This window comes from Berghia stephanieae, chromosome 1 (genome assembly GCF_034508935.2).
Source record: "Berghia stephanieae isolate SIO BIC M18660-M18661 chromosome 1, UCSD_Bste_1.3, whole genome shotgun sequence".
In the NCBI taxonomy this organism is placed as follows: domain Eukaryota; kingdom Metazoa; phylum Mollusca; class Gastropoda; order Nudibranchia; family Aeolidiidae; genus Berghia; species Berghia stephanieae.
This window is the reverse complement of record NC_088360.1, coordinates 58851606-58874764: the sequence shown is the minus strand read 5'-3', so window position 1 is coordinate 58874764 and position 23159 is coordinate 58851606. Positions and strand designations below refer to the sequence as shown.

At 36.2% G+C, this 23159-nt stretch overlaps 2 protein-coding genes across 8 annotated transcripts in view; one reads left to right on the top strand and one right to left on the bottom strand.

Annotated features, from left to right (window-relative positions):
• Positions 1-16089, bottom strand: part of LOC144978365 (protein O-linked-mannose beta-1,2-N-acetylglucosaminyltransferase 1-like) — a 33392-nt gene extending 17303 nt beyond the window's left edge. Inside the window, exons 1-3 of one of the 7 annotated variants that reach the window (XM_078924319.1) lie at positions 16018-16071; positions 14246-14276; positions 12474-12501 (exon numbers count right to left, since the gene is read on the bottom strand). The gene's annotated coding sequence lies outside the window, so the exon portion shown is untranslated. Of the gene's footprint in view, positions 1-12473; positions 12502-14245; positions 14342-16013 lie in introns of those variants that run through there. The other 6 variants (XM_078924329.1, XM_078924354.1, XM_078924311.1 and 3 more) reach the window with 6 other exon arrangements.
• Positions 16090-19865: 3776 nt separating this feature from the next.
• Positions 19866-21119, top strand: LOC144964360 (phospholysine phosphohistidine inorganic pyrophosphate phosphatase-like). The gene has a single exon (XM_078898511.1). It carries the CDS (start codon positions 19938-19940, stop codon positions 20757-20759), a length of 822 nt encoding a protein of 273 aa, XP_078754637.1. The 5' UTR covers positions 19866-19937; the 3' UTR covers positions 20760-21119.
• The last annotated feature ends 2040 nt before the right edge of the window (positions 21120-23159 follow it).

Sequence of the window (23159 nt, the reverse complement as noted above, 5' to 3'; positions counted from 1 at the left end):
AAGTTGGGAGCTAGCATTTTAAGATCGTAAAAATTATAAAATCTGGGTCAGGTTCTTCTTTTTGACACAGTATATCACGTGTGTATTGACCGTTTTAGAAAGTATATAACACATCAAAACATCAAACGTGTTCCTTTCCCTTTAACCATAATCAAATCATAACACATCTATTAGATATTACGAGATAGCGTTTTGAGTAATAACGAGGAGAAATGCAGTTACGGCAATCTTTATCAGAAATCGTGGTGATTTTTTCTTGGTCACAAAAAAGCGGTACCACAGAGTAGAGTAGGCCCACTTAGCGGTATTTAACAACAAAGTCAATAACATAACTGGGATATTTATGGAATTCACGTTAAAGTGAGATTCTAATTTATATTATATGTACGGGAAAAAATCTGCCGATTTTATCAAAATAAAATAAAGGCCGTGGTGAACCGCGTTACCGATCATGTCCCATCGGTACTCGAGCTCCAACAGTCGACATCTCTTATAAGGATATGAAATATTGAAATCTAGCTGCATTTTAAGCTTATAAATTTATTCAGCATTGTTCTGTTGGGTCTCAAAACATCGTTTCAATGTCATTTCAATGGCATTCTACTCTTTGAGTTTGAGAGCTTTGCCGCTTCCTTACTGGTCATTCAACCGTCAAGATATATCTCAATACTGAGAGGGGAAAATGTTCATGTCACGGTGTATGTTTGCCACGGTTGTACTTTACATTTTTGTAACGTTCCCGTCACACTAGTTCGTTTCAACTTTATAATTTAATTTGAGTGAAGTTAATGGAAATCCGATTGGAATTGAGCTAGTTTAAGGCACAATAAACTTTGTTATGATATATGAATTAAACTTTATCTCTAAAAATCTGCAAGTGAATTTATTTGTCCGTGACATACTTAGTCAATCATTCATGTCATTTTAAAATGCAACACGCCCATATCTGATGGATCTTAACATTTCTTCCAGTTTTTCCAGCGTGAATGATCGAATCGGCCTTTATTATTAGCATGGAACTTCGAAGTTCTTACAGTGTACACTATTTCTGCCACGAAACTTAAGTATATATGGGTCTTTCCGATGATTGTCTTCCTTCAGCGACACTCGTTAACTGTTCTTCGCGTCTTATGTTACGTGAATCACAAAACAAAATGTTATATTTAGAAGTATTAAAACTAATCTCCATTGTGAAAGCTTGAAATTAATGTGGGTGAGTATTAGTGTCTATCGTATGGGAAATGAGTAACTGCTTTCCATATTTTATCAAGATTTCACTACACCGCTCTTTTTCTTTCTTTTTTTTTTTTAATTACGTTACTGTTTTCTTTTCAAGGTCGATTATAATTGCCAAACGGGAAAAAATGAGGTCAATTAGGGGCTGCTCGGCTTCTGGCTACCACAGATATGACGACGGCCACATTGCCGCTTACGGACAATCTTTGCACGATGAATGTTTGATTTTTGTTCATTTTTTGATATTTTGGTTCTCTGTTTTGATACTTCCAAAATTAATGAATGTCACAGTAAAATGCATCACGATCGTGTCATGTTCATAGCATGCATCACATTTTCTGAATCGTTGAATTGCTTTAACCCCAGTCATTATGAGAGTAACTCTTAAATGTTAACATTTTTAAAAGTGAAGAACGATTAATTGCGGTTTTATTCAATCACTTACCGAACATCGTTTTTTGGTTATTTTATACATATGAAACAGACCCTCGCCGGAATCTTAGTCATTTGTTAAACGTAACGTGCGTCACTTTTTCTGACTAAATCTCGTTAACTGATAATCAAATAACTGTTCAATTTTTTTTTTTCAGGATTATGTAAAATGTTCTTAGTCAGGTTTCATAGTCATCGGTTACAGCACCATAGTTTGGGATTTTTCCTCTTTACGGTGTATAAAAAACGAAGGGTCTAGGATGAGTGAACATTTTGGTGTTTTACTTTTACATTAACTTAACAATATCATACACCGTGAATTCAGTTGTGATTATGATCACTGAACTCGGCCACAGGGTGGCATTTCACGACAGTCGTATGCACTATTCACTAACATTGCCACCCCGGGTTCAAAATGACAAAGCAAATTGTGCACTTTTGTACACACTTGACATCAACAAAATTGTTACAATTTAACAGTTGAAAGCCAGAGGCATGGCTTGCTGTTGTGATTTCTACATTCATAAAAACTTATTTTAAAAAAATATGGATTAACTCACTCAACCCTAACACCGACTATATCCGTAGTATACCCCGGGCTACTTTTACCCCATGCCTATTTCTTTATTACCTTTTTCTGAGACAAATTATAGGCGTAGTATCAAAGCTGATGTTCTTAATGTTTACATGTTAACGGTAGTTGAATAAAACTACCTATGCACATGCCCATTTTTAATACATATTTTTTCCAACTTTAAAAAGTAGCAAAAATCTCTAGGATTGAGTGAGTTAAACATGCAAATTAGTCACAATGAGAAAAATTTACAAGTTTTTCTCTAGAGAGGCGAAGCATGCGGCAAACAGCAATATGATCTGGCACACAACCAGGAATCCATAGGGAAGAGGTCAAATTTATAATTATGTCATCTTAATTATTCATCTCTTGTATTCTGATACAGCGGTTCCTTTGAAAGATTATACTCTACAAAACTTACACATGGAATCTAGTGTTAAAGAAGTTTAGATTCAGTGATATTTTACATTGGTACATTCAAAGCGCCCGTCAGTGAACATAATTCATGAAAAGATCAAAGGAATTCGGCATTGTGAATAAATTGTTTGGTCAATCACTATCGGTTTTTAAAATTCGTTAAGCCCGCATGCAAAAAAATCACGGCACCACATTTCGTTACTTTGGAGGAATATGCAGTATTCCGTGCGCACGGGGCTTGGAAACTACTACTACTACTACTACTACTACTACTACTACTACTACTACTACTACTACTACTACTACTACTACTACTACTACTACTACTACTTCTACTACTACTACAACAACAGTCCACTCCGGATAATCGCAACACTTGGGTATCAGCAAAAATGTTGCGATTAACTGAAGTTGAGATTCCGGTCCACTATTGCAACATATTCCCTCTGAGTTTACAAAGGCTTGGGACTGTGCATGGCCTCATGGGTACTTTGGTAACCGTCCATTTGGCCCTCCAGCAGGGAGCTGATACATGGCCTAGTGGCTGTGACCCGATTTTTTTTTTTACTTTAGAGTGATGGGTCTCAGAAAAAGTTCCATTATGGATGGATTTTAATGATGTATGTCTTATTTACTTCGGGAGGAATTACTCTATCGTTTGGTGTAGTTTATTTTTAAATCAATGACAATTTAGTATATCTTTTGATTGTGAATAAAATAGGGCATAATTCAGCTTTGGATAATTAGAAACTGAGAAATTGGTAAATCAGAATTTCATGACGGCACGTGGATTTAACATCTTAACTTTTAAATAAAATTAAATTCATGGCAAAGCTGTATACTGCATCCATGAAATTTGTTCCAGCAAAATCCTTACTCAAATCTTAGCGGCCATTTTAGGCCAGTTTTGAAATCCAAAGGGTGGTTACTACCGGAAATGCAACAGTTTCAGGTCACGAAGTCCGTCAGTAAATAACAAAGGCAAATAGAAGACCATTTTTCAGCTTTTAAACCAACATAACTTTTCTTCTGCTTATCTGATTTTCACATTTTTCGTATCATTAGAATCGTGTTGAAAAGCACTTTATAATGATATAGGTTTCATTGAGCGCAATCCAATTTGAATTTTTTTACCAAAGTACCTGTGCTTTATTATGTTTTTCAACTTTCTTTAGTGTGTGCGTGCGTGTTTTGCTTTTTAAAATCTTTTTCTTTTCTTTTTATGTTTGTAAAGTCCATCATTTTCCTTTGTGTTTGGCATCACTCATTTCCCTAAGAAGGCATCAAGGGTCGTCAGTTTTTTTTGCTGAGGCTAGATGTTTATAATAATGGAAGCAAATCGGTTAAATATTCTTCTTGAATGAGGCAATAGAAATTTATCATGGGGTCACATTTGACTGCAAAGACCCATACTGCAAAGCCCGCCCTCTTTTGTCTCTAATAGGTTGGTGACACACTACGGTAGCATTTAACCCCGCCCACTCTCGATCCTTCAACCTGTCATGATGAAATTTAATCATGAAATTTTGTTTTATTGATTTCTTGAATTTAATAATAATAATAATAATAATAATAATAATAATAATAATAATAATAATAATAATAATAATAATAATAATAATAATAATAATAATAATAAAAAATAATAATAATAATAATAATAAATGGCATTTATATAGCGCTTTACCCCGTTGTCACAGGCTCTAAGCGCTTTACAGTGATATAAAACAAAACATATTACAGTGAGACAAGTGTGAAGGAAACGTGATACGAATTCAATTTAACAACAACAAAACATGAAAATAATATTGCAACATTATGACGTAAAAAGTACAAATCTTATAGGCAACTCTTTTTTCCACAGGAAGCCAATGTAACTCACGGAGAAGAAGAGTTGCTGACGGGTATTTTTTGTTATTGCGTACAATGAGCCTGGCTGCGTTATTTTGAGCAACCTGAAGTTTGCTAATTTTGTCTTTAGCTAAATTCGCCCAAAGGGAGTTACAATAGTCCAATTTAGATAAAACCGGGAATTAATTAAAAGTTCTGCTATATGCTTCGGTATTAAATTACGAATTTTGCTTATTTTTTTTTTCATTTCTATGTACATAGATTGTATGGTGTTATTCACGTGGCTTGTCATGGAAAGATCTTTATCAATGATGACGCCAATTTACCAGTTTTCAAGGAATAAAATTTGTTGCGATTAACCGAAGTTTGTTGCGATTAACAAGTGACTTTTATATAGAATTAATTGCGTTTCTTGGGAAAAGTTGCGATCAACCGAGTTGCGATTATCCGGAGTGGACTGCACTACTACTACTACTGTTGCCACCGCCCGAGTCATCACCGATCCCCTCCTATTATAACATTTATTAATAGTAAATGCATTCACCCAAACACACATCCACACACAAACACATATATACACACACACACACACACACACACACACAATGGAACTAATCCATACTTCATTAATGCCTGACCTGGCCTATACAATTGTAAATAAATAAGTAATAACAAACCCTTCTGGACACACAATGAAGCTTTCATGAAATTATCAGCGATCAAGCCTGGCGTATTCACGTATTCATCGTTCAATCGGAGATTGGTTCGATAACCAATTAATTTTAGCACAGGCAGTCGTGTTTTCGCTATTCCTCTGTCTTTAAAAAAAAATGACTTTAAAGATCAAAAAGTAACAAAATGATAAAACGTAATACACTTATACACGAAGTTGACGTCACTCGGGTCTTTGTTACTGCTTTTTGCCATCCGCGTTTATGAGTAATTCTCACTAAACTATATTAACCAGACAATAAACGTTTAATGTTACACATAGTTTTGTGTGTTGGTCCGTTATACTTCCGGATGACAATGTTGTGAGATTCTAATCCAAGCGCATACTATCTACACATTGATTAAGCCTTGTGTTGCCACACATACGCACACACACACACACACACACACACACACAAGCACCATCAGAGCTGGAGAAATGAGACTATAGCAGCCTCAATTTGCCAATAATATTCCTTAAACCAAAACTCAGGTGTATTGTGAAACGAGCTACTGATAACTTGAAACTGACTTGTTTGATTGCTCGGCAGACTTTGATTATGTCTTCTTTTTCTTTTCAACAAGTGGAGATAAGGGGTACAATATATAAAATGTAAAATAAAATGGTAATTTTAAAAATATATAAGCGACAACGAATCAAGAAAAATAAACTCGATTCGTGAACAGTCGAGCACTCTTTCCGTACGAAATCAATTTATTAGCAAATAATAAGAATTATTTCCAATTGCGAATGATAATGTTAGGTTAAGAAATCAAAAGCTACAATAGACACTTAGATAGCCACGCCTCTCGGACAGTCGTCAAAGTGTAAACAATGGCAGTGATTGGTTAACATAACAAACTACACAGGATTTACTATCGATGGTATGTGTCTACGTAAAACACCCACAGTTCTACTGCTTGATCAGTGGCACAAATACAGAAAACTGTTTAAATTCAAACGTCTATAAGATGATCGATAAAAAATAGTGTGATAACTAGTGATCCATTTGGCGGTATAAAAACAATAACAATGATCAGAGAGAGAGGTCGATTTCATTCAAGTTATTGTTTATAAACAACCAACTATGCTTGTCCGACCACGTGTGAAGTAGTAGTCGTAGTAATAGTAGTACGTAGTAGTAACGGGAGGAGGAGAAATAAAGCGACGGAGATGCAGAATGTATGTAATGTATAGAAACACTCGTAGTCGGGGGGGGGGGGGGGGGGGGCTTTAAATATTTGGAATATGATGAATATGTATTAAGATTAAGTAGGGAAACAATGAAAACATAGGGATGAATAAATGAGGTTACGAATCTAAGTTAAACCCAATTAAATTTGTCAATTTGACTTACTATTAAACTGGCAAAGAATGATTTCAATTCCATCTAAAACGAAAAGACTCCCACTTCTCAATGTTCTGTCTTTAACTCAGAATAATATACTTCCTAAACCAATGTTTTAAGCGCTGCATCCCACAGTCTAATGCGCTAAAGACGAATACAGCTATGGATTTCGATCCCTGCAAAAATCAATAAGACGCTTCAGTGTAATCAAAATAAAATATTCATCCTTCTAACCACTCACTTTAATCACGCGATGTGACCGATTCCATTGTACAAGTACAATCATTTGTGTGGTCTTTCTTTGTAAAGTCGTTACGGTATTGAAAAGGACAAAAGGTCTGATTTTAGAACGGGCTCGTCGTTAATGTTAATGTAGTGCCAATTCCATTAGGCATAGAAATTCTAAATCATGTACTCATATCGCAGGGTGTCCTGGGTTTTTTTTTTTTTTTTGTTTTTTTTTACGTTTTTTTTTTAATATATATATATATATTTATTTTTTTTTTTTTTTTTTGTGGGGGGGGGGGGTCGGGAGAGCTTGTGACTTGCCCAATTTATAGATAGTGTGCGCTTGACTTAGAAGCTCCCAACATTGCCATCCGGGAGTATAACGGACCAACACATAAAATTATGCGAGTAACCTTAAACGTTTATGGTCTCGTTAATACAGTTTCGTGAGAATTACTCATAACCGCGGATGGCAAAAAGCAATAACAAAGACCCGAGTGACGTCAACTTCGTTCTATCTATAGCATTCAAAGATGGAAATTGTGCACCTTTCTATGATCTTTCCACATTTGTCGCAACTGCATATTGTTTGCTCACAATGGAAAGGCATAGCTGTTTTTCAAATACTTTTAGGGTTTTTATTTTAAGTCGAGGGATTTTTGGATCCTTTGACATTAAGGAAGGAAGGGTGGGGGAGTGGATTTTTTTGTTTGTTGCTTTAGGTCTCTTCCAACACAATTGAGGTTATATGAGAGACCGCTGAAACAAAAAAACAAGCAATCTAACAAAAATAGTACAAATGTAAATCAAAATCATAACCTAAAGATATCATAAGCTAAATTATAAATAACCAAGAACAAACAGGCAGAAGATTTACAGAAAAAAAATTTATCCCCTGTCAAAAATACAATCACAAACCAAAGAAGCAGGACAGGCTAGTAAAGAGAAGAAGAAACGACATCACTATCGGATCGTACACCCATGCAAACATCATAGGTATATGATTCAAGGGTGATGCTCCCATCCAACCACCGCGGGGAGTGGATTAATTCCTTATTTAATCCTGGAGTCCAAATGAACCCAGTTACAAATTAATTACGTGAAAGACGGAGGGAGGATAAGCAGTGTTATGACTGGACCAAAGCGACCACACCAGATAGCAGAGTGACGAAAAATACACATTATGTATAGTTTAAATACTTTAATAAGTGTAATTAAATACACCATACGATTGAGAGTGATCTGCACTTATTTGTACACATCGATTGAGAGACAAATGAGGTTGGATACGCCTACCACACCTGATAATTAATGTCTCCAATTCCAATGAGTTAAATTCTCTGATGGGATTGTTTGGTTTTTTTTTTCTTCTTTTTAAAAAAAGGGTTTTACGGCGCTTGCGACACATTTAGGTCATTTCAGCGCCAGTAAAAAGGAAGAAAATGGGATAGTCAATAAAGTTATAGATTTACAATTGAAAGCAGACTAGAAAAAGTAAGACAAACAGGAAGGTTCAAATAGGGAACAGATGTAGATTCCAAGAGCACACTATCACTATCACTATCAGTGTACTTAGTTTGAGATCACTCAAAAGTCTCATCCAGACACAAGCACAGGTCCTCACTAAAACGAATACGCTCAAATGTTTACATACCAATATAATTAGAACAAAAATATGTGACAGTACAAAAGAGATGGTTTACAAGGAAATACTAACATCTCCCAAAACTTTAACTATACATTTGACTGTTTCCATCCCAGTCTAGGACTCCGGCCAGGGCTGGGACAAAACTAAGTAATCCTATTCCAAGACAAAGGCAGGAAGCAACTCGGAAAACACATATAAGGGGATAGAAGACCCCACCCAGTCTGATGGGATTCACACCCAAAAAAAAAAAATTAGACACCAATAGAGATATGAACTCCAATGAAAAGTAATTCCTAGACTACGTGAGATGGGCACCAGTGTAGAACGAGCCCAGAACTATGGAAGTTGAATGGCCAAGACATATTGTTCCATGTTTAATCCTCACCGGTGTCCTATAGAGATAGTCTCGGGTTCACTCTCCACTGGATGTCTTACTCCGTATCCCTGGGTCATTCCCCAGTAGTGTCCATATCTCGTAGACCAAGGTTTATTCCCAACTTGTACCCACCTCCCCTGGTAGTGGGTTCAATCCCCACTGGTATCCACCTCTCATAGCCCTGGATTCACTCACTCCCCACTGGTATCCACTTCAGTGAGTCTCAGGTTCGCTCCCAATTTGATGTGCATCTACCATAGTCCCCACTCCCCACTTGTGTCCACCTCCGGGTTCAATTTCTACTCGTGACACCCCTCTTAGATGTGGGTTAATCTCTACTGGACAGAGCCTTGGGTTCACTCCTTAGTAGTGTCCACATCTCACCGTCTTACGCCACTTGTGTCTCATCCTATAGTCCTTTGATCGTTTCCCATTGGTGTTTACCCCCATTGTTCCGGATGCACTCCACACTGGTGTCCACCTCACATTCCCCATTGATTTCTACCTCCCATAGCCCCAGGTTCACACAATATTCACTTATATCCATATCTGAAGTCCAGGGTTTGCTCCTCATTGGTGTCCTTCCATTTTTTTAAATCCCAGGTTTACTGTCCACTTGTGTCCATCTCCCCTAATCCCAGGTTCAATCACCTCTGGTGTCGACCTCCCACGATCCCAGATTCAGTCCCCACGTTTGTCCACCCGGGGTATTACGGAGTAACTCTCCACTGGGTGTCTTCTTCCTCAGCCTTCGGCTCACTTCCCATTGGCCACATCTCACTGTCCCTTGTTCACTTGTCACTGGTGTCCACCCTAGACAGTTCTGGGTTCTCTCCCAACTGTTGCCCACCTACAATAGACTGGTTCACTCCCTACCGGGGTGGATTTCGATGGATTTCGGTATTCAGTAGTACCGTCTATCTGACCTACTCTATTTTTTTTTCCCGGGTCCCAGAGAACTATTTTGCCTTCGGGCCCATGAAAACTCATTGAACCTATGGAGCACAATGCCCATACGAGGATCTGTAGATCGATAAACTACAGACAAAGATGAGGAGGAAGAAGATGAAGAAGGAGGAGAAGGAGGAGGATGAGAAGAAAAAGAAAATGGTGACTGATGATGATTGTGATAATAGGAGAAGCGGAACAGCAGTTTTAAGAAGAAAAGTCATACTACCCATTTTTACAACTCGCGTCTTGTCCAGTTGTGACATACAATTTTGATTGTTACCCAGTCGAATCTAGCCTTAAATACTGGTATAAACTCCAGAGTAATCAACCCTATGGCTCTTAGAACTTGTTGCGAGAGGCATGATCGCCGATTTCTGAACTTGACTGCAACTCAACTATACAACAAACCCGGTACTTAATAATCTAGAGGCTGCGGCTATTCAAACTTAAATGCACATGTGGACAATCAACAAGTTATTGTTATTACGCATGTCTGAATATTCCCTCATCGCAGTATAGTATAGTTGTTTTTTGAAGTTATTGTTTGATTTTATTTTTTAATTTCAATTTATTTAAATTATTCACAATTCACATAAAATTAATGCACATAGCTGCCAACTTTTCAAAAATAAAATAAGGAACGCTCATTTGGCCTGGGGTGAGGGGACAACGTGTGCCCCCCCCCCCCCCCCCCCCCCCTTTCATCGAATCGCAACATATAAAAGTCAGCCTTTTTAATTACTATTACTAACACTAACAAGTTTGAGATAACAGAGGCCAGTCCAAAAGTTGCTAAATTATCGGGTTTAGTACCAGCACATTTTTCTTTTGTTTGTTTGTTGCTTTAGGTCTCTTCCAACACAATTGAGGTTATATGAGAGACCGCTGAAACAAAAAAACAAGCAATCTAACAAAAATAGTACAAATGTAAATCAAAATCATAACCTAAAGATATCATAAGCTAAATTATAAATAACCAAGAACAAACAGGCAGAAGATTTACAGAAAAAAAAAATATCCCCTGTCAAAAATACAATCACAAACCAAAGAAGCAGGATAGGCTAGTAATAGTAAAGAGAAGAAGAAACGACATCACTATCGGATCGTACACCCATGCGAACATCATAGGTATATATGATTCAAGGGTGATGCTCCCATCCAACCACCCGCTACCAGCACATTTGAATCGTTAAAATGACACTTTCCACAATGAGATCAAAATTTCAGAACAGACAATATAAAGAAAGAATTCAACTGCCTCAACTTTGATAAGGACCAATACACAAGAAGCACAATTGTAAAATAAATGAAATAACTTAAGATGGTTAGAAATGCATAACTGCCAACCCGGTATATCACTTGAGAGGGCGTTTTGGGGTAAAAATTAGGTGAGTTCAGATAAAGAGTAGACGATTGCATATATATGTTTTCTTTCATGCAACATAATGGTCTATAAGTAGTATACTATAATAGTAGTTATAGTAAAATGCACCTCTAAATATTAGAGAATTCCTACTTCTTTACTTTGACAAGATAAACACATCTAAAAATGGAGTATACTTATTTTTCTTGAACCTAAAACGTTACAAAAGCTTGCTTGAAAAAAAATAAATAATTAAAATCAGATGAAGATGTTTTTTAAAGGGATTAAATTTATATATTTCATAAATTAATAAAGGGAAATAATCATTGTCATGTTTGATCTATATAAGCAATTGATTTTCTGATTGAATTCCTTCCAATCAAAGATGTGGATTTAATTTTATTCTTAATTAAAATAATATTTGTAACAAATAGTGAAAGTATCAATACTGTCTTAGAATATTCAAAGTATATCGAGGCTAACATCCATATTCTATGGAAATCTCCAATACATTATGAAAGGTTTGAGTAAAATACAGGCGTCATATAAACGAATGAAACTTTTTTAATTGTTGAAAATCATTTATGATAGAGGCATAATTCAAATTAAAGAGCTACACAAATGGAGATTATGCTCTCACTGGACACCAATAATAATAATAATAATAATAATAATAATAACAATAATAGTAGTAGTAATAGTAATAATAATGGATCAATAATAATAATTCATTAGGCTCACATGTCTTTTTTACCACAAATTAGTCAAAAATTACAAAATACGGATTTTGAACTAAAAATAAGGACTTACAGACTCAGGAAGTCAAATACGGAACAAATCCGTTTTTAACGGAACGGTTGGCAGCTATGAATGCAAATAAAAGTAACAATAAATGATGTGTAGTAACTATCAATAGGTAATCTAAACTCACTTTATTTGATGTGAAAAAGGACCAAATCATCAAACAATGGGAAATCAAGTTAGATATTAAAAAGAAAAGGGTTCAAAAGTAACACGAAAGTCAGTCAATCTAACTGTGGTCTAAAGGATGGCTTTTCTAACATCTGTACATGACGTCCAAATAAAATCATGACAAAATAATATATATTCTTATAGTGTTAGACAGGCAACAATCCTCCTACAGTCCGAAGAAGGGATTGTTAGCTGAGTCAGTGTGATATGGGCAAAACAGAATTCATTCTAAACTCCTCTTTTATATCTATCAGTTTCACCCACTGCCCGCACAGTGTCTGCCTTGTGTTTGCGCACGCACATTGGAGTTTGAGTCTGCATTACCATTTCGTAATTCTATTGAATGACTGATAAGATTCACTTACCTACACACCTCAACGGGTGAAATGATTTCTGTCAGTTGTAGTAGTATGAGGTATCAAAGAAGGAAAAAAGTATAAGTCAAATTCAAGATGCACACAAATTCCACAAAATCAAAATAAAGCGAAATATCCACTAAATGTGCTCAAAATGCTTTACACCGGGACACCATTTTTTTTTTTACCTCTATTTATCTCTTTTCTTACTGGTATTGATTTTTAAAATCTCCTTTATTTTCTTAAAACTTATTTATTGATATATGTTAATTTATCATTGTTCTTCTTCTTACTACTTTTCTTTTATTATAATCTTCATTTTTATTTCTTTCATTTATTTGTCATTATCATTTTTATAATACATTTTCACAAGTACACTTTTACCATGCTTTATATTATATAATTATAATAATTAGATATTGTTGTCACAACATTAAACTTTAACAGAGTCAATGTGATCAGTGCAAAATTTTCTGAGCCATACTGTGATTTGTTGATTAATGTGCACAAAATTGTGTGCGAGAGGGAGTGAAAATGAAAGTTGAACGAACAAGAGTAAATGGGTTGTCAGGAAAAGAAAAGCTGGCAAAGAGGATAGATTTTGTCTGTGAATTGAATTTGATTTTTATTTCATGTAGATTAAACCCAAAGCTATTTCGACTCAATTCCTATTTTTTTCCTGACCTTTTATCCTATAACAGTGATTGGGTAGATGGGTCTGTTAGCTCTTGAAGAACGCATATTGTAATATGTATTTCTATTCCATTTGAGGAATCTCTAGCAATTTTTACTTTCTGTTTAGTGATACAGAAACCAAGGTTGTTTATTGGTAAAATTCTACACCAAGGCATGATATAGATCGGGGAAACTATAAGTCCTAGCGAAGAGACCACCAGACTGCCAAGAATGAAGCTTCTAGTGATGATAGTGAAAAAGTGAGTGGAAAATTCAAGGTTGGTGAGAGAGTTTAGGTGAAACCGCCTTATGCCAGATGTACGTCAAAGTGGGAAAAGGGTACTGTGACTGCAGTGAATTTGATTGACAATGTTAATGTTGATGGTATACCACAACACATATTGGATATACAGAGTGTTGTTGAAGCCGAAAGTGAAAACAATGTAGAGAACACCACCAGGCCGCAATAGGCGTTTGACATTCAGAGTTTGAGGGAAGGTGACGGTGAGGAAAGAGAAGGTGAAATGCAGAGATTGGAGGAAGATGGCATTGAGGAAAAAGTGGAGAAACAGGTTTCGGGCAACTTGGAGTGGAGGAAGAAGTGAATCCGTGTAGAGCAGAGCCAGAAGATGAAATTGGAAGAAGTTGGAGATTGAGACGGGTGGGGCCAAGGACGCTCAGGCCACCAGTTTGGCTCGAGGACTATGATATGATTGCTCACCGGATGATGAAATAGACAATTTGTAATAGACTAAGACAGTGTGATTTTTCGTTCAGGGGAGCGTATCAGTGTGGTTTGTTGATTGATGTGCACAAAATTGTGGGACTCTGTGCGAGAGGTGGTGTGAAAACGAAAGTTGAACAGGCAAGAGTGTCATGAGAGTCAAGAGAAGAAAAGCGGTAGAGAGGATAGATTTTGTCTGTGAACTGAATTTGATTGTTTTTTTCACAGGGATTAAACTACAAATAACTAGCACAACCTAACAGGTAACAGTAACAGTACCAGATATCGCTCTAACACTAACATTAACACTTACTATTACTAACGGTGCGACACCTAGCCTGCCTAAATGATAATGCCTACCCAAATTCTTAAATATGCCTACCTTTTATAAAACGGGAATCAATCTTTGTTTACTGTTTAAAATTAGACGACGGTCGAGAATAGGCGTGCAACATAATAGTTTTGAATACATGTGAAATATGTAATGTAAATGATGTAAAAGTAAACAGGTTTGTTTGGAATTGCTCCCATACGCGAGATAATACTAGGAAGTGTCTAGGGAGACCAAGATTTTGGTCTCCCAAGCCAAAATCGGCCAATTTGGCTAGGGAGACCAAGATTTTGGTCTCCCGGCGTAAAACTGTATTTATATAACTGTTTCTTTATGTTGAAGAGGTGAGTTTTTACTTCTATTTATTTATTGCTTGCCTGTTTGTCTTTGTTGCTGTTTTTGCTTAAAAAATTTTTTTCTTTATTTTTTTTTTTTTGGTTGGGGGGGGTATAATCACGCCAACAAATGTCAGAAAAGAGATGCAAGTTATCGGCCGGTCGCCCACACAATTTTTTTTTTTTACATATAAATTTATATACAAATAATCAAATAATAATAATTTTTAAAATCGAAATATAAAACCAGAAAATAGAAGTTGCATTGAAGGTAAAATAAGCTTTAGAAAGACCTTATTAAATGGAATGAATGGGATGAAGGTGGCTCTGTAGCGCAGTGGACAAGCTGTCACTGTCAGACTCCAACCTTGAAAGTACCGGGTTCGATTCCCATTGTTGACATTTTTTTTTTTGATTTACTTTGTTTTTGTTTGCTTTATTTTCTTTCTTTTTTTTTTTTTTTTTCAAAAACTTTTTATCATGTTTTTAAAAAGCTTCGATTTTAATTTTCTAAAATTATTTATTTGAGATCAGTATTTGTTTGCCATGTGTCTTTTTACTTTTGATTTTTTAAATTATTGTTATTATTCTTTAATCTATTATCATTGTACATCGGTAATCACTAAGCAGCGTGCTAAACTACAATCTAAAACTATTTAAAACTCATGGACGTATGCAGCAACATTTTCATTAATTTACCATAACCGCCAACGGAGGTGCATAAAACGGTGCGTTTTTGTACACCTCCAACGGAGGTGTATAAAAACGCCACCTATTATTTTCTCTCCGTGTCCAAAGAGGGCTCAGCATGCATTGTTATCTTATGTAAAACAAACTTGACAGTAAATATCTCAAGGTTTTGTTCTTGTTGCTTGTACGTATCTTTGATTTCCATTTCGTAATAGTAATAGCGTCATGATTTTTTCCGTTTTTACATAATTCTCCCACCACATCTGGCCCCGTGGTTTTATGCATTTTAAAAATGAAAGAACAACAAAAACATAAAGGAAAGCAATGAATAATAGAAGTAAAAACTCGCCTCTTTAACATAAAGAAACAGTTCCATAAACGAAAATCTTGGTCTCCCTAGCCAAATTGGCCGATTTTGGCTAGGGACTAGGGAGACCAAAATCTTGGTCTCCCTAGCCTCTACCATATCTAAACGAAATATTGCATCAAAGTGCTGAAAGAGAAAAAAAGAAGCCTTAACATTCGCTATTATACCCCACACGACGTCACTAACACAAGAAAAAACAACACACCACAGAAAAGGAACGAGACCTGCAGTGCTTCATCATATTCTCATGGACTAAAAATAAAATCAACAACAACAGCTGGGAATCGGGAACAAAAACAATCCAGAACACACAACAAATGCGTTCCTACACGATTTAACGGCCCTTCGCCTTCCCCCAATATGTATTTTTAAAACCTGATATTATATGTTAAAACACAAAAAGATCCCTTTTTCATCGTGTGAGTGCCTGCCTATGCTAAAAACATCCGACCATCAGTCAACAACAAGAACATCTTTCAATATATAGAATGTAAGAGGTTGCCAGATTATTTTTCAACAAAATGCCAGGGTAAGACTCAAAAAATGCCAAAACACTCAAAAAGATGCCAAAGTCTGTTGACTCCCACCCCACTAAGAAAACTACTCACTTTTGATAGACAATTTACTATCATATCCTGGTGGCTTGCGTGTTTTCTTTTCTTTTTCTTATATTTTTTTTTTTTTTTTTGAATTATACTAAATTTCCTGTTGGGGTAATTATTTACCTACTGACTACTAAGTGGAGTGCTAAACCACTACACCACGGTTGGATTTTAAGAATGAAAAGAAATGTGAAGATGTTTGTTTTTACGCGTTTAGAAATAATTAAGAAAAGGTGTCATTTGAAGTATAATATACAAGAAAAGAAAATGCCAAATGAAAATGCCAAATGCCAAATGATTTTTCTAATGCCAACGGTTTTCAAAAATGCCAGATTTTTGGAATCTGGCATTTAAAATGCCAAACTGGCAACCCTAGAATGTAAGTGGCAGGATCGGATGACAGTTGAGGCAGTAGCCTACTTCCTCATTCATAGTAAGGATGGTCAATGGTTGATACTACAATTGGTATCGACAATATTATTGGCATCAAATCCACTATCGAGAGATATTCGAGTCCTTACTAACTTCAAGCAAAAATACAAGAAGACATAGTATGCTAGGATCTTTACACCATCAATATTTGATTGAATTTTTTTTTAACGCCGTTTGGTATAGAGAAACTGGTTTGGCATGATGATGGAAATAAAGTTTGTTTGTTTTTCCGCTAAGGGTTTTTATTTGTGAGATCTTTTGTTATTTACTTTATTTAACTTTTGTTTTCTGTAGGATATGTATTAAAACTACTTTCGGGGAGTATCATCAAAACAATCGTTGATTAGAGGTGCTTTGCCCATTTTTCTTTTCTAAATGGTCATATGTAACAGTATAAATACATGCCCCTCCCTCCTCCCCCTTAAAAAAAAACAATTCAAAACAAAATCCAGCCAAACACAATTTCCAACATATGATTCTTTCTCTTTCCTTTTTTTTTTCTTCTGAGGCTTAAAATATGTGTCAATGTGGCTGAGAAGATAGTATACTGCAATTCCATCCAATAAAACAGTATTTGAACCTCGTTGTTAGTATCTCTGTATTGTTTCGTTTTGTTTTCCCTTTTGCAAGAAAAAAAAACAACACTGTTGCTATCTTACAACACTGAGCTCGGCCCGAGCCTGAGTTTATATTGGTCATTACTCGAGATAGACGCTAACTGAAATATCCCCCCTACGGACGAGTAAAGGGAATTCTATAATTATTATTGTTATCATTATTATCATTATTATTATTATTATTATTATTATTATTATTATTATTATTATTATTATTATTATTATTATTATTATTATTATTATTATTATTATTATTATTACGATTATTATTATCATTATGACTACTATTATGTTAATATTATTATTATCATATTAATATTAGAAGTGGTATTAGTAGCAGTAGTAGTACTAGTAGTAGTAGTAGTAGTAGTAGTAGTAGTAGTAGTAGTAGTAGCAGTAGTAGTCGTAGTAGTAGTAGTAGTAGTAGTAGTAGTAGTAGTAGTAGTAGCAGTATCCTTATTATTATTATTATTATTATTATTATTATTATTATTATTATTATTATTATTATTATTATTATTATTATTATTATTATTATATTATTATTATTATCATTATTATTATTTATTATTATTACAGTGCACTCTGGATACGTCGACGTTGCCTAAGTCGATTTTTACCCAAGTCGATTTTTTTTCTTGGTCCCTCCCCCTTCTTCCTATATAACATTAGTAAAAAATAAAAAAACTCCACATAAGTCGATGTCGCTTAAGTCGATGTTATTATCACTCATGACTACAATAAAATCACAAATAAACAAGTATTTACATTGGTTCAAAAAGCTACCAGTAAGAATTTTCAGAAGTTAAGAATATCCGCGAACGATTGGCGCACATCGATGTGATGTAGGTGCTTTGCCTGACGTGTTCAATGTACATAAGCAATATTGAATAACTTTAATTTCTCCATCTCAAATTTTACATTGTCGCAACTTCAAGTTCAAGATTTTTTTGGTTCTAATCCCAGGCCATCCTATGTAATAGCCCTCTTAATTAGTATCAATTTTATCAAGAATTCAAGTCAAGTCTACAACTACAATGGCAAACCTGTCGCGGAAAAGGAAGATTCGATGCATTTGGAAAGTCTGGCATGCGACAGAAAATCATCGCATAGGAAATTGGCATACCAGCTATTTCTGTCTCGACGATTTACAAGAAGCATGACCTTGATCTAGAGGCTCCTACCCTTCCGCTTTTCGCGGAATAGTTTCACCTAATTGGTATACATTCGACATTCAAGACAAAAAATCCGCTTTTCACCTTTCCAATCGAGGAAAATTAAAAAAAAAAAATCTCTAGTGAAAAAAACGTGAGCTATGGCTTATTTTGTCAGCATCTCCCATGGTCAATCAACACACACTTTGTGTGTCTGATTAGTCCCTTCGAAGTGTGTGCTGCTGATGTCGGATAATATTATATTATGTTTGGGAGGGGGGTTGACCGAAGTATTATTATTATTATAGTGACTCCAATTTGTGAGGTCAATGACCTTGGTAATATTATATGTTGGCTTCAATTGGTAATAATATTATTGAGTACGGTCAGGTTCTTTCCCTATTTAATTTTAGCCCTGTGTACGTTGTGTGTGTGTGTGTGTGTGTGTGTGTGTGTGTGTGTACCGGCACGCGCGTTTGTTTGATTAGGTGTGTGTGGGGGGATGGAGGGGGGAGAGAGGAGGGTCCTGACAAGGTTAAATCCATGCTTTGCTCTCAGACGGCCTGGACTTGTGTGTTCTCTATTATTATTTGACCCCATTCTTAGTCTTTACACAATCTGTACATTTTTACACATTTTATATTTTTAATCATTTGAGTACTTTTGGGTTGTTTATTACATTTTCTGTTGCAAAGCATGTCATAGTCAATAACAGTAAGTTGATTCGGCTTTTTTTATCTCAAATTCCGATTTTTATGTATTCTGATTCCTCTATGGGGCTATTGGGGGTAGGAGCCTCTGATGACCATTGCAGAGACCGCGCGATATGAAGAGACATACTTATTCTAGATTGGTTTGCTTTGTTCAAATGAGTTTTTGCTCATTTGGTTACACTCCGGTTAAGTTGATTTTCGGATAAGTCGATTTTTTTCTCGGTTCCCCTGGGCATCGTCTTATCCGGAGTCCACTGTATTATTATTATTATTATTATTATTATTATCATTATTATTATTATTATTATTATTATTATTATTATTATTATTATTATTATTATATTATTATTATTATTAGGCATTATTGTTGTTTTCATTACTATTATTATTACTATCATTCATTTGTTAACTTTTCTTATTAATGCATCACTTTCTACAGTCGAAGAGGAGATGAAAGACGCTGGAAAGACATGGACATGGATGACTGGAAGAACTTTGTCGGAACCTTCAAGGAACCAAGTGGATAAGGTAAGGTAAGGATATTTGACCCTATAGTCTCGTCTCATTTCTTCGAATAGCCTAATAGTTGGTAAAATTTATATTTATTTTAATGCAATAAGTAATCTACACATAATGTTGTATTATCGACCAGTATCAACAAAGCGGCAATTTATTAAGTACCTACTAAGATAGTCTTGAACTCATGGTGAGTACTGAGTAATGAAATTGATTAGTGTCCATCTTTATCTATTTCCTCCATTATGAACTTTCAACCTTTCCAGTTAGTTTTCCCCTGATTTGTTTATTTTTCGACTTATTGAAAGTTTCTCAGAATGGCTTCAAAATGTTATAATAGTCAAATTAAAGGAGTTATACTTGATATCACCGGTGTATTAAAAAATGGAGAGGAAGCCATTCCCGGATCTGTTGACGCAATTAGCAGATTGAAGCAGCAAAGTAATTTGCAAGTACGCTTTTGTACCAACGAAACGTCCGTCACAAGACGAAGCCTCGTCGAATCGTTACAGAGGTTAGGCTTTGAAATAGAGGAGAAATCTGTTTTTTCCCCAATTCCAGCAATGTGTAAAATTTTGAAACAAAAAGGGTTACGACCTCACTTATTAATCAACCCAAAAGGAGTTAGCGACTTCTGTGAAGTAGACCAAAACAATCCAAATTGTGTAATTGTTGGGGATGCTGTTGATGCATTTTCATACCAGAATCTAAACAATGCATTTAGGTGCCTCATGAAAATGGAAAAGCCTCTGTTGTTCTCTCTTGGGAAAGGAAAATATTATCAGGATAATGACGAGTTAACGTTGGATGTTGGACCTTACATGGCCGCCCTGGAGTATGCAGCTGGGGTCAAAGCAGAGGTTGTAGGAAAACCATCAAAAACATTTTTCGATGCTGTAGTTGAAGATATGGGGCTTTTGCCTCGAGAGACAATTATGATTGGAGATGACATAGTCAATGATGTTGGCGGTGCCCAGGATTGTGGTATGTTGGGTGTGCAAGTGAGAACTGGAAAGTTTCGCCCTTCAGATGAAAATCATCCAATTGTGAAGCCAGATGCTTATGTGGACAACCTTGCGTGTTTTGTTGATCTGATGTTGGCCAACATATCAGTAAAGTTATCAAAGGAGGATATTTAAAATTTGTGATTAATTGACGGTTATTTATACACACTTTGATAATATGCTAAACAGTTTTTAAAAATATGGGTTGCCCACTGCAACATTGTGTGTTTATTTATTTTACGTACTTTCTACCAACCCATGTATATGCCTGGATGTTTCTTTATTAATTATATTTGTGACATTCCTATCTTGTATTTATTGGTATAATTTCCAACAAAAGTTTTACTAAAGAGTTTAAATGTATTTTTATCTTAAAGTAAAAGTATAATATACCGACAGCCATTTTACAGATGCTGTTCATTATTCAAAATGGGTTTTTTTTTACAGCGTCTTTACCAAAAATGTTGTAAATGTCTTTCTAATTACTGTTTTACAAACACTGATCTTTTAAACTTTAATATAATATATATATATATATATATATATATATATATATATATATATATATATATATATATATATATATATATATATATATATATATATAGGGTAAAGCGGGGCATGAGGCACCACCTTTTTGACCCCTCCAGCTAAAACTTTTTTTCCCTTGCTTATATGAGTGGGATGGGCTGAATATGGACTTAGTATGTTAATACTAACTTCCATGGAGTTGACCCAAAGATTGTTTAAGCATTCATCTGATATTTTTTTTTTTAATGTGATTTTATTAAATGTTGAGGTGTTTTACTTTATATCCAAGATCACTCAGGGCATTAAGCACCTCCTATTTGGGGCGTTAGGCACCAGGCCTACTGGCAGCAGAAATCACACAGCCACTCTTCGTTTTGAAGGTCTTCAAAAGAAATCACAATGTCTGTGCATTCAGTGTGGTACCATGAGTATGAGTCACATAAGTCACATTGAACCCAATTTCTTCCTTGGGTGTGGCCACATCTGTGGCAAGACGTGGTGGTTTTTCGTCGTCCGAGTCCGACAACGGGCTTCTTGATCTGGACCTTGGACGTGAGGCGGTATTCTTGCCCCTTCCTTTTCGTTTTGACTTTCCTTTGCCACGCCCTCTTGCCACTGCTTCTTTAGCTGCAGTTGCCTCTGCAAGGCACTGCACGCAATTGTCAGAAGTCAAGCCGTGCCGATCTTCCCCTTGAAGATGCTTGGAATCGAGGAGTGAGACGTTCCAGGAAAAAGTTCTTTAGTGATGGTGAAACACTTTGAGATGTCACAGAAGAGGGCCGTGATGATGGAGCTGATGTTGAGGGCAGTGACAATGTAGTTGGTGTTGAGGGTAGTGACGGTGGAGTTGACGAGGGCCATGATGGTAGAGCTGATGTTGAGGGCAGTGACGGTGGAGTTGACGAGGGCCATGATGGTAGAGCTGGCGGCGTTGAGGACAGTGACGGTGGAGTTGACGAGGGCCGTGATGGTAGAGCTGATGTTGAGGGCAGTGACTGTTGAGTTGATGTTGAGGGTGTGGTTAAAGGCTGTGCTACTTGAGTTGTCTGAGGTGTGGCATCTAGCACAACAACTTGGTTGTTAAAAGGACAGATGCCAGTGCTACTGAAGCCAGCTTTTATTGTTTCAGACTTGAATGACTCCTCCACAAGTGTTTTCAACATTTTAGGAAAGTCTTTTTTTCCTACAGGTCCATTGTGGGTTCTTGCAAATTTTGTAAGCAATGCTTGCCATTTCAGCTTCACTGGACGGAACACTGCACAGTCAAGTGGTTGGAGATGGTGAGTCATATGCGCTGGAAGACGCAGAAGTACTACGTCTTGTCTTGTCGCTGACATCTGTTGTATGGCGTAAAAAAAAATTTCCGTAACCAATCCAAAAAAAACCAGAGCCTCCATCCAACCTTTTGAACTGGTATTGTAGGCTGTGTCAGTGGGTCCATCCTTTGTCCACGCTTCATATAAGTTTTTCCCCTGGTACACCACATAAAGAGGAAGAAGCTTATCGCTAGCAGATGCGGCACAGTTTACAGTAATTTGTTCCCGTCCAGAGCCACCGATGACTGGTTCACTCTTTTGGCACCTCGGACTGCCAGGACAACGCTTGATTTGGAGTCGGTCACAAATCCAGTTTCATCAGTGATGAAAATTTGTACAGGCATGTCCTTGATTCCTGACTCGGTCAGAACATGATCCAACAACTGAAACCAGTGGTTTAGAACTTCTGGGTCTTCGGCTCTTGCACGTGCAGTGCTGAGTTGTTCAGTCTTTCGTGGAGTGATATCGGGATGTCTCTTTAGAAAGTTCGTCAGCTAATCATAGCCAGGACGGCCATCCTTGAATGGAGTCTCAATGTTTTATGTTGTCACAAAGTCCTTAACAACATCTTTAATCTCCTCAGAAGTGAAACTCCACCCCCATTCCGCCATCAGCTTGATGCATGATACTAATTCACGCTCATGAATCGGCGACAGAGCCGTGTTGAAACCAACACTGGTGTCGATTG

Coding starts and splice junctions, on each gene's coding strand:
- LOC144964360 (XM_078898511.1), top strand. CDS start 19,938: ATGGCTTCAAAATGTTATAATAGTCAAATTAAAGGAGTTATACTTGAT.